Source organism: Diprion similis, chromosome 10, assembly GCF_021155765.1.
Source record: "Diprion similis isolate iyDipSimi1 chromosome 10, iyDipSimi1.1, whole genome shotgun sequence".
Taxonomy (NCBI): domain Eukaryota; kingdom Metazoa; phylum Arthropoda; class Insecta; order Hymenoptera; family Diprionidae; genus Diprion; species Diprion similis.
In genome coordinates this window covers 8,829,833-8,842,331 of record NC_060114.1, presented here as the reverse complement: position 1 = coordinate 8,842,331, position 12,499 = coordinate 8,829,833, and the positions used below count along the sequence as shown (strand labels likewise).

Sequence of the window (12,499 nt, the reverse complement as noted above, 5' to 3'; positions counted from 1 at the left end):
GGAAAGTCGACTCGTCGCAGTTTCTCGGTGGGACCTGCTGCATATCGTGGGGCCTTACCGAACCTAAACGAACCTCTAGTTCCTTCTCCCTTTCTTTCTTCTTGCTTCCTCTTCGGCAGAAAAAGAAAAGCGCTGCTCTTTGATAGGTGAGGTTAGTATACACCCGGTTATACCTCACGAGAGAGCATTAGACGTATACATTTACGTGTTCACGGTTACGTGGCTCTGGCTCCGGCTCTAGCTCTGGCTCTGGCTCTTGTTGCGACTCTGGCTCCAACTCTCTCCCTGCTGCCGACTGCTGCTTATGCTGTCCGGAATTTAATGATATAGTTGGCCGAGTAGAAGTGACTCGATGGTTCGCCATTCTCTTCGCGGTGCGCTGATCCTCGACTTCGGCGTCATATCTTGCCTCGTGCTTTTTTCTCCCGTACTAAAATTATTATTTTTATTATTAATGTTATTGTTACATATTGAAATGAGCCACCATTTTGGCTTAAACGTCCGTCCGTTCGCGATTCTACCAGCAGCCTGCAAGGGATTCGTCGATGCGCATCCATCACGCATCTTTCATCTGTGAAACAAACAGCTGTGCCGTTATCGTTATTGCATAAATTTTTTGTTTTATAAAAAACATGTCCCTACACAAACTGACGTGTATAATACACGAGCCTTGAATGGTTCTTTTAAATAGTCGATTCTCTTCTTTTTAACTCTTCTACTTAAGAGTGTGTTGAGTGACGAGTTATATTTCATGTGTACATACGAGTATTACTTTTATCTGTGAAACGTGTATTTCATCATTACTAAGAAGATAAAAAACAAATTGTATAGATTAGCTTTCTAACACCATTGTACATCATTTTAGTACCTGAAAAAATGTGGTCCATCGTTCTCAGGCCGGAATATGAAATATTTGAAAAACGATCGTGATGTGTATATTGTTTCGAAACGAGTCTGTGTGCATAAAATATATTAACAGGATATTGTATACGTAAATATTATTACACATATGTATTGCTGAATGACTGCAAAATAATGTCGGACAAAAACGGTGATGAGAAAAAAAAGAAACAGATCGAGGGTGACAAGAAGAAAAGTCTGAACGGAACTGTTAGCGGCTGTAATTTTCCATCAATTTCCGAACCCACGGCTCAGGAAGCGCCGCGGATGGCGGATGCTGGAATTAGAGATGTTGAAAATTCTGCGACAGTCTTGCCACATGGTCAACCGAAGAGCGGGAGTGTTGAAGAACTCAACAACGGGGACAATGACGAGCATCACGATTTCGAATCGCTCGAATACGAGGAGGACGTTTATTACAATCGTGACATAGCCGCTAATACACCAAGCTTCGACGACATTGATGAGCTCAGCGATAGCGACGAAATCGTGGTTCACTGCTGGCGCGGATCGAGCGGTGACATAGAGGAAATCGTTGTCGACGATTCCATGTACTGCATATCGGTTGAGACTGATTTTAATAATCCTATGCAGCAACGAGATATACCGCAAACGAATGCTGACGCGGAATCAGACCCAATTAATAAGAATGATAAAAAATTTTTAAACGTTAATAAAAATAATAATAAAAGTAATGTCAACAGCGTTGGTATGGGCAAGAAAAAGAGATCCGTCAGGGTTATATTTCAGGATCTTTCGAAACCGTATCTGGCGAAAATCAGTAGTAGTCAAAACTACAAAAAGTTTCTTGAAATTGTGAAAGGTACTCAATATTTCTTGTTTTCTTCTCTCAAATTATTGTTAGAACAAAAGTTGAGCAAAACTTTTTAGGATTGTAATAAATTTCAGCTGCTCAAGAGAAAAGAGTAGGTAGTTTACCTTGCGAGAATAGTACACACTGCGACTGCAATTCTGCGATGACGAAACACGACAGTAGCGAATCGTAGGCAAGAGCGGGAAACTTTGAAGACTAACTTTACGGAAACCGTACAAAATGGGAAAGAAATTCAACATTATGTTAACTAAAAAGAGACTGCACTGATATGCATATGTTGTCTGTTGAGTTTTATGTACTAATATCATGTATTTTTTTTTCGCTAATTGAAATATACGTATTATAGCTAAAGAAACCTATTTAACTCACTTGTATGTACTTAATTTGATTTTCTTTTCTGACCTATTTCGTGAATGACAGATTTCGATTCGTGTGGTCATTCATTATTTCTTCTTTTCCAGGAGAAGAAGCTTCCCCCCATCCGGTAGACCCTCTGGCCTCTCCTACGGATGACTTTGTAGCAAGAGGAATCCTCGAGGAAGGGGAGCAACGAAGAGACGAATGGGCCGCCGAGTTGGCAAAGGCAAGCTGCTGAAAAATGATCCGTCACGATGACTAAAATATTTTTTTTACCGCATGGACATTGAAAAGTCCACTTTTTGTGGCAGTTTTCGTTCCGTAAAGTGACGCTTTATACGGCAGCGAACAAAGTTGCGGAATAAAGTCTTTATTTCGCAGTTTTGATGCGCAGTTCGAAGTGCGCATCCCAAACTGCCGAATAAAGTAGCTTCGTCGAACAGATCGCGACATAACCTCACTCTTTGTTTTGCTTTTCAATGCCCATACCGTAAAAAATATTGTATGTGGCATGCCCGTAAACTGTTTTTTGGCTCGGATAATTTCAGTACTAGCTTCCGGCTCGCCTTCAGCTCGTCTTGAAATCTTTATCCTTGCCAAAAAAAACAGGCGGTTTACGGGAATGCCACATAAATAGCTATTTTAAGTATCCCTTTTCTTCTATCATGATCCTAATTTTTGTGCGTGTTTTTTTCTGCGCAAAGGTTGAAGAGGAGATACAGACGTTGAGGCACGTTTTGGCGAGCAAAGTCAAAGTTTCCCAAGAACTAAAGCGAAAGCTCGGTATTGGGGCCTGGAAGGAATTAACAGATGATGTTAACCAGGGTCTTCGGAACGTCAAGGAGAGCCAAGTGTCAGTTACTGTTTGTAAAAAAAATGATAAATTGCAGCCCCGAAATGGAAAATACTTTTCACGCTGTCGCACCCGTTTTGAAAATATTATTTTTCCCACAGATTCCAGAAAACCGAATCGGTGATAAAAACTACAGCAGAAAAAACCAGCAGCATCTTGGGCGGTTTTGGTAGCGGCATTTCCATGAAATTAGGACAAATGCGTAATTCTGAGAGCTTCCGATCTCTCGAAGAGAGGGTTGGTTCTGCCTACGAAAATGTCAAGGTATAATCGACTGAAATTGAACGTTTCACTCGTCTACTTATATTCTTAGTTAGTTGTCCCGGAAAGTCTAAAAAAGTTCAACGGTATGAAGTAAAAAAGTGAATCCCTTCCTGAGTCCTCTTAACGTATTAGTTATTTTTTCGAAATTCTGTTCATTTCCACTTTCCACAACGCTTCCGTACCTTTTCCATTTCTTTCAACTTTTCCACATCTTCTAATTGCCGAATGAATTGCAGACCAAAGTCGTGCCGTCGAGGTCAAATTCAACTCAGAGTTTCGACGAGGCATTAAGAGAGGCCGAAGCAACGAGACGAGCATCGGCCATACCGATAGCAACAAGCCCGACCATCCCCGAGGACAAGCCTCTTTCTTAGAGCCGACCGTATATTATTATTATTATCATCGTCTGTTTACATTAATTATTACAAATAATACTATTATCATTATAATTATTATTATTGTTTGCCCTGCGCACGCGTTTTCTCCGCATTTATTTGATTCTCGTCACGTGCCTCCAACAGTCTTAATTTTTACTCCACATAATTTAATACCCTTCGGATTCATACTCTAGCGGTGACATAAAGGGAGGAAATAGAGACACCGTCCTAAGACAATATTAAATAAAACCAGTCGATCAATTTGGAACGATATAGGAACTCCGTGCTGAAACGCCTGTGTATTCCTAATTTGTTTCAGTTTTTCTTTGATTAAACAAGATACGCAGTACTTGAGGAAAATAATCAATACTACTTTTCCATCGATTTTCCGGACAGTCGTCTGTGTATCTTCTGTTTCTAATCTATTACCTATTTTATCTTTATTCCAATTTTTGAATATCGGTATTTTGGCACCGAGAATACGTCTGTCATCGTCGTGCATAATTTTTTTTTACAAACAGTGATAACATTACCTAAATGCACCTAACAAATAACTCGTACTATTCGTTCTGCTATAATATAATACGAAATCGTAAAAGAAGAAAGGTTAAAGTGACGCAATGGCATTTGTCGTTGTACTTAACTATGATTATTATTATTATTGTTGTTATTGTTAATATCATTGTCGCTTCACTGCTGCTTGGTGGCTTAAACGGAAAGAATAAATAAATATAATTTACGAAAAGCGGAAAACAGAGCATGTAGATTAAGTGAATGAGTAAATTGGCAAAGACTGATCACAGAGATGGGGAAAAGTAAATATATCGATTTTGAAATAGACTGAATGGTCAATGAATGTTTCAAGTGAACAGGATCTCAGCATCATCGCGTTAATAATTCACGAATTTTCACATTGAATCTCTCACTCTTTCTTCGATCTCTATGTGGGTATCCATTTTTACGTAACAAAAAACAGCTTTCAATTGAAAGAAGAGAGTGTTTAATAGAAATGTATAATATACACATACACTTATTGTATACATACATTTAAATTCTTATATGAAATTGTAGCAAGCTTGCTACGATACTGCTACTGCTGCTGTTGCATTCTCCCAAGAAGTGTCCTTTGTTTGATAAATATAATGATAGTGAAAAATAAATAATTAAAATCAAATGACGATGTACAAGAAGAAAATGAAAAAAAATCTACGGTAAAATTCTAACGCGTGTCGCGTTGTAACGAAATAATTGTACACGTAAAATATCAAATATTTGATGTTTCTCAAGTGTTTTTTTTTCACCCTTGCTATATTTTCGAATTGCTTCTCATTCTCATTTCATTTTTTTTTCTTCTTTTGGAAAAACATGATATTCCAGTAGGTTCCAGACGTGCGAATTTATCGACCTACCAGCAAAGTATGTTAAAAGTTTGCGCGTTCTGGAACCGGCTCTTATCTGCTGGTAAAATAATTTTCGACGGTACATTCTCCTCCATATCGGTTCGTTGTAACTGAGAAAACTCTCACAGCTGGCACGAATTTTTTCGCGCTTCGATATCGGCGCAATATCTTCAAAATTATGGTCACTATGCCAATACACAAGAAGCAGTCGACACGACGACGTCATTCATCGCGTCCATTCAATGATAAATCTTTAATCATTATGAAAATAGTAATCATATATTGTAGTTATATCGTATTTTTTGACAAATAAGATATCAAGTATATTACCACTGTGAATATGTAATATTAAATCTATTGAATTGCTATCTATTTTCTTATATTAGTAATCTATCGTCGACTCGTTAAAAGAGAACGCAATGAATAGCAAAACCAATCATTTCTAATTTCATTCCTGTTTTTTGGTTTATCCGATTACAAATCACACGGTATAATTATACAATTTGAATTAGCTTAAGATAATATATATTCAGTGCAGTTATCACAGTTGTTATTACAATAGTGATACGTATTGGTGGCTGGCGTTTGCTTATCATTATTGTTATCATTATTATTATTATTGTCATTGCTGTGCGTATCAAATACACACATTATAAATTATTGTTCGATGCTAAACTAGATTTTTTGCATCATAAATGATGCAAAATGTTTATAAAACTAATTGCAAAAATCGATAATAATAATAATAATAATAATAGTAATAATAAGAACAACAATAATAATAATTTCCCTTGTTGAATATCTCAATGTTATTCCTTTATATGATGCTCGACGAATATTACTGTATAAACACAACAATAATTTTGCCACCACCGTAGAAACGCGCTTCAGTTCGTCAACTATATATGTATTATTAGAATTATTCAATTATCATAAACATGAAAAATATGTCCACTAAATAAATAATTTTCTCCTTTAGAACAAGCAGCTATATATGTCAGTGTAAAAATATTGTCCAAGGTCGGATCTTTTTTTGTCCATTGATCAAATTCACGCGGTCATCATATTTATCTATAACGTATGTCCTAGTTTGTGTTTTTTGTTTAAACCGCTTATGCAATTTCTAAAATACGTCGTCGCAGACATATTTGGAAAATTTGTTATTACGCACGTATCTGCCAGTTCGTGACGTCATCGTCAGTCAAGGAAAATGACTCGAGGCCTCGTGTTGATTGGTGCGCATGTATATTCATGCGCCTATACATAATTGAGAGTTTTACGGAAAACCCCAACGTGGCTGAATCTTTAACGACTATGTTAATACAGCATTTGCGGTATAACCATGTATCTATAATATTTCTCGCTCAATACCTAATTCTTTGCATATATCCTTGGGGTAGGATATCAGGTGATTAGAGCGAGACAATCAAACCGTCTAGGTTAAAGACACCTTATCGTGGGTAAATTTTGAATTTGACATTCAATCAACTTCATGCGGCTTTACTTAGAATTATCGGTACACAGGTGCTACAGTCTTTTATACAGCGTAAAGTTTGTACAGTTATTTTTTGTACTTTTATATTTGCATTGTGTAGGTGATTCGATCAGCTGATTACCGATTCAGGCGCCATATTGCTCGAAATGAACGCTCATTAAACTTTGGACGATTTATATAATCATACTTATTCCTTGTAATATTATATTCGTAATGTCACTTCTTACGTCATCAAAAATTATTGCAAGCATACCAGTCAATTTAATCTAACCAAAAAGATAACAAAATACACTGCTTGTGAGGTGTTTCTTATTTACGTTCCCGAGAAATCATCGTTTAATGGGCACATGCTAATTACGTTATTGAAAAAAAAAATGCACAATTTGTTATGTATACATGCTATGTTGGATATGCATATAATAGGCGTACAGTCATCATTCACAGCGTATACATTAATAGATCCTCGACATGTTATTAAACCATGCGGATCTTCTATGATCAAGGCAAAAACACCGCAGGCTATTTGCAATACAGATATATATTTCCATCAATGGATCATTGATATTTTTTTAAATAAAAGTAACTCTTTTATTTAGTAATTTGGTTCCTCCGTCTAGATGGGAAAAAAATTAATGACGATGATAATAATCGTATTACCCACACATGTTTGTAACAGATGTGGACCTTTTGATACGATGATTAGCGTCATTTATATCCGTTACGCGATCATTGGCTCTAGGGAAAGTACCCGATTAACAGGGGAGATCCAGGAAAAGTGGGCCCCTTAAGAAAGGAATAACTTTGAACTAAATTAGACGTCGCAGTTTGTTTTTCTTTAGCCTAAAAATACGTTTCAAGCGTTATCCATATTTTTTTTCTCCCCTACTATAGAATCTATATTTTGCCTTTCTACCTCATTTCGTATCCTTTTTGTAGATCCTTGTCTAGCTATTTTCCCGGTACCTCATCTTCAGCGATTTTCAAACGTTGACTTTACACATTTGACCTTTTTTTGCAATGTTTTTTAAATTTCGGTAAATGCTGTCTTGATCATACAGCTGTGGATCTCAGGATTTTGCGAGAATCCATTTCGCATAATTCGATTACGCAACAAAAATTAATCGATGCCAGATACGAACGTACATTTTTTTCTCCCTCTCTTTTTGAAAGTTCGTATCCTTTTCCAATCTGTGATAACTATATGTAAAAAGGACTCGAGGGTCACGGCCCCGTTGAACTTCCCAGTCGAAATGCTTCAAACACGTTCTACAATCTCATTCGGGGATCTCTATACCAGGTGGAAAACCCTGGCGGACGGTAATCCTAAGTTTATACCTATACGTATAATATACCATGTTTATAATTGTTCGATGTATATTTCTTAATAAATAAGCTGCCTCGTTGTTATCCACAGCGCACCTTTTAGCCATGCGCGTACACGCACACAGGCGCACATGCATTTTGCGCGTACACGTGTATGCAATATACAGGAATAATCTATACACTGTATTCCGATGCTAATCGCTGTAATTGGCGCAGGTACTTGTCTGTACGTATATATGTATGTACATAGATATGTGTACTTAAAATTTTTATACCTCCAACCTTACCTAGAAGAGATTCAGATCTACTCCTCACGCTCTTGTGCAAAAACTGTTCCTGGTAATTCCTTCACTTATACGCACGATATTTCTACGAGTGAACGTTAGTTAATTTGTTTCCTTCTTTCCGAACAAAAATTAGCGAGCCGGGATCCACCGCGGTTCGTGTTCAAGTGAATCGATGGCTGCTTAAAAAATTTGAGAAACAAACAAGTGGAAGATCAAAATCGCGTGACTGATTTTCAATTTATCAACTTATGCAAACACCTCGCAGTTCCTCGGTCATGAGTTTTATTTTTATTTGAATCACACAATCGTCATGCCTGCAGTTTAATTATAATCATTGTTTCGGGAAAATTTGTTTCCAAAAACTTGTGGATAGCACGTATTTCTGTTTAGTAATACGATTTTAATAGTCTCTTTCCTTTTCCTCTTGAATCACTCGACACTATGTGCAGCAAGCTTGTTTGAATTAACGTTTGTTAAAATAAAAATACACCTAAACATTATTTTCCTATTTCAGAGTAATTCAGATTATTACTTAATGATTATTACCCAAACATATCTTTCTAACATTCATTTAGTTGCACTAAACCGCCGGAGTAATTTTCATGGCAAACTTTATATTCGTGCTAAAAATTGAATAACTGAATTCGCAGAGTGAATGCGGTTTTCCCAGAAATCTCTGCGTGTGAGTATTGCGGTAAAAGAATTCACTGGCATAAAAATGAATTGATATTATATAATTGATGCGCGCACATTCGTCTTGACCCGACTGATTTACAATCACCTTAACCCAGACCTTGTGCGGATCAATCGGTTAACGCGTCGTTTATTTATCTCTTATCGTTTTAATTTTTTGTCCGTTTCTTTTCTTTCAACGCAAACAATTAATTATTCTCCGAATTCGATGGAGAGGCGCAGAGGCCCGAAGACAATGCCTGCCTGGAAAAAAAGAAAGAAATCACACAGGCACACCTGGAATCAGCTCTTGTCGAAGAAAAGGTTGAAATTGGCAGCCTTGATCCTCGTAGCTAGCCGGGTTCCCGCATGAAGAAGTCACAACACCGTGCGCATCCTGATCAGCAATGGCGAGAGAGAGAGAGAGAGAGAGAGACAGAGAGAGGAAGAGAGGGGGGAAAGGGAGGAGGAGGCTCTCGTTATAAATTCACCGATCCGAGGCGTGATGTTCACAGTCAGTCATGCAACGGCATCAAGCAAAACTCATCGGCCTTTTGGCCTTGCTCGCGGTGAGCGTTCAGGCTGAAGGTAAATATTCCGAATTTCAATATTAAAGGATTGAGAAACTCGAACTTGGATTTGAATTTCGTTTGACCCTTGCGAGTGACAATGTTTTTCCAACCTTTCCCGTAGTCGAATTTCAACGGACTTTCCCGCCACTGTATTTAAATTTGAATTCCGTTCAACTGACGGACGCTACGGGTTGATTTTCTTCTTCATTTCTGTGTAGTTATAAAATTTTCGTTGTGCAAAACCCTTCGACGGAATTCACTAAATTCTATCGGTGGGACTTAATGATTTGAATCGCGCGCTTTTACAGTCGATTGTTTTGTTTCCTCGAACTCTTTGTGCATTTCTATCGACATACGAACGCTCTTGTTTAAAAATACGCATTGTGGAACCCTCGGGATTTTCTCGCACACGAAGATCCTGATTTGAACAATGTTCCAGTTCACCACAGGGCACGTCGCGGCGGAGGCGGAAACGGATTCACCGGCGCTTCTGCGTACAGCAGCTCGAGCTCAAGTGCATCCAGTACAGGTGGTGGCAAGGCTCAGGCGCAGTCAAGTTCCTTTGCAACCGCTGGCGCTTCGGCAGGTGCGGCCGCATCAGCTGGAAGCCTGGGCAGCGGAGGCGGCGGCGAATATCTAGGAGGCGGCGGCGGCGGATATCTAGGAGGCGGCGGCGGCAAATTCGGCGGTAACAATTTCGGCGCCGGATACGAAGGCGCTGGCAACGCCGGAGGTACGAAATAATTTGAATGGACATTTTCTGTCGGGTGGAGTTTGAATTATAGGCTAAACAACAGACTGTTTTGTACACAAACGATCAAGTTTAAATCTTGTGAATAGGTAAAAACTATATATAGAATGAAAACTGAAGCATACGTGATAAATATTTAGTTTGACTTGTATGGTAAGGTTTGAATAATGGAATCGAGAATACTCCATTTTTGAGATAAAATCAGATCAAGGATCAACTTTAATTCAAACTCTAAAACTCACTGATTTAATTTCGATAAAAATCCGCAAAGTCTCGCATTTTTAACCAAACAAATCCTGTTTTCTTCGTTCCGCTGAATAGTTGCCGGACTCGGTTACGGAGGCAATAACGCATTCCATGGCTCAGGTTTAAGTGGAAATTACGGCAGCGGTGGCATTGGAGGTTACGGCGGCGGCTTCGGGAGCAGCGGAGGTGGCATTGGGGGTTACGGTGACAGCAAGGGCTATGGAAATGGTGGCAACGGCCAATTCGGCTCTGGAGACTTCCACAGCGGTGGAGGCGGTAGCGCGAGTTCGAATGCCAATGCGAATGCCCAGGCGAAATTTGGTGCGAATGGTGGACACCAGGGCAACGTTGGCGCTGGAACTCCCAACTTAGGCCAGGGCTATGGACCTGGTGGCTATGGACTTGGTGGCAACGGTGGTGCTGGGATTTCCAACTTAGGCCAAGGCTATGGATCTGGTGGCAACGGCCACCTCGGCTCTGGAAACTTCCAGGGTGGTGGAGGCTTTGGAGGCAGTGGAGGCGGTAGCAGCAATTCCGCTACGAGTGCTGGCAGCACTGGCGCCGGAGGTTATGGCGGTAGCCAGGGCTATGGAATTGGCGGCAACGGCCACTTGGGCTCTGGAAACTTCCAGGGCAGTGGAGGCGGTAGCGCCAACTCGGCTGCGAGTGCTGGCAGCGCTGGCAGCGCTGGCACCGGAAGTTACGGCGGCAGCAAGGGCTATGGAAATGGTGGCAACGGCCAATTTGGCTCTGGAGACTTCAACGGCGGTGGAGGCTGGGGGGGTAGTGGAGGAGGTAGCGCGAGTTCGAATGCTGGTGCGAGTGCTGGAGGCTTGTCCAAAGGTGGTTATGGAGGTTTCCCTGGCAGCTCTGGCGGCGGTTACGGAGGCTCGGCACACCAGCCAGGCGGTCACATCGGCGGATTCGGAGGTGGCTCGGCGCACGCAGACGCTAATGCGCAGGCGAATGGTGGTACTGGTGCCGGCGGCCCTGGATTTGAGTGAGTTGATTTTTAGTGTTGTGGAGAAATGGGATCGTTGTTACGTGTCTGTTTATTTTTTTATCGATCCTCCACACTCGCAAACCCTCATTTTCGTTATTCATAATTCTATTTTGTTTTTTTCTCCCTCTCTTCTCCGCTAAACAGCATCTTTTCACGTATCGCTGACGCCGAAGAGGTTGTAAGCAAGAGTGGCACCATCGATGGCGCCAAAGGTGTTTTCAGCAGCAGTGGAGTTAGCGTTGACGAAACTGGCAAAGGAACGTACAAAGTTTCCGCTGGGAAGTTTCCTTAAAGGGATAAGTGAACGAAAATACTAAGAATCCCGAAACGAAATAACTATTTCTTAGTTTGTTGCTGTTATTATTATTATTAGTATCATTGTCATTACACAGTATAATTTCGATAGTAATAGAATGGAAATCAATGGACATCGATAACTGTAAAAATAATAACTATAATAATAATGAACTTATTGAATCACGATGTGCAATTACTTGGAAGAGAAGAAAAACATGCATAATATAATTATAATTATTATACTCGTCCGCGTTATGCACTCGTGTCTGTTGCGCTAAGGAAAGTTATTTTATTTATTCTACTTCATTATTTTTTATGAAAAAATGTCAATTGCTTTTTGTTCTCAAATTCATGGACACCGTAAATCGCAGATATTGACGAGATAAGTATAAATGCATAACAGTATTGTAACACTCGAATATTGAAATCTACAGTAGTGTTACGGTCGATGTGATAAAACTTGAATGCAATTCGTAAAATAAACGATCAAGATTTTTTAATGTAAATTTTTCACGTTCTCCTGTACATAAAATAATATACAGCGTAGTGTGTGAATAAATAAATTATTTACATACAATTTATGTTATCCTGTGCGGGAAATAAATTTATCGTTTTCAAAAGTTTTTCGTAGTTGTTAATCGTCTAACTTAAACGTAAATTATTTACAGAAACTAGAGAAAATACTATCAACATAAATTTATAAGTAAATAGTATACTGAGAAATAAGTTGTGAAAAAAAAGAGTCAACCAGAATGAAAAATTTCTTGGCATACATGGATATAAAGATGGATAATGCACATAGATTCCCATCTTAATTGGACAAATAAGTCTGATGGTATACCATTTCCATTAGCATATAACATACCA

General features: G+C 39.3%; 2 protein-coding genes across 2 annotated transcripts; both read left to right on the top strand.

The window, feature by feature from the left end:
* The first annotated feature begins 947 nt into the window (after positions 1-947).
* LOC124411974 lies at positions 948-5,420 on the top strand. Its single transcript, XM_046891564.1, has 5 exons — positions 948-1,723; positions 2,197-2,318; positions 2,797-2,945; positions 3,047-3,209; positions 3,446-5,420. Exons 1-5 carry the CDS (start codon positions 1,036-1,038, stop codon positions 3,581-3,583), a joined length of 1,260 nt encoding a protein of 419 aa, XP_046747520.1. The 5' UTR covers positions 948-1,035; the 3' UTR covers positions 3,584-5,420.
* Positions 5,421-9,213: 3,793 nt separating this feature from the next.
* On the top strand, positions 9,214-11,860 carry LOC124411973 (glycine-rich cell wall structural protein-like). Its single transcript, XM_046891563.1, has 3 exons — positions 9,214-9,351; positions 9,775-10,068; positions 10,408-11,860. Exons 1-3 carry the CDS (start codon positions 9,285-9,287, stop codon positions 11,334-11,336), a joined length of 1,290 nt encoding a protein of 429 aa, XP_046747519.1. The 5' UTR covers positions 9,214-9,284; the 3' UTR covers positions 11,337-11,860.
* The last annotated feature ends 639 nt before the right edge of the window (positions 11,861-12,499 follow it).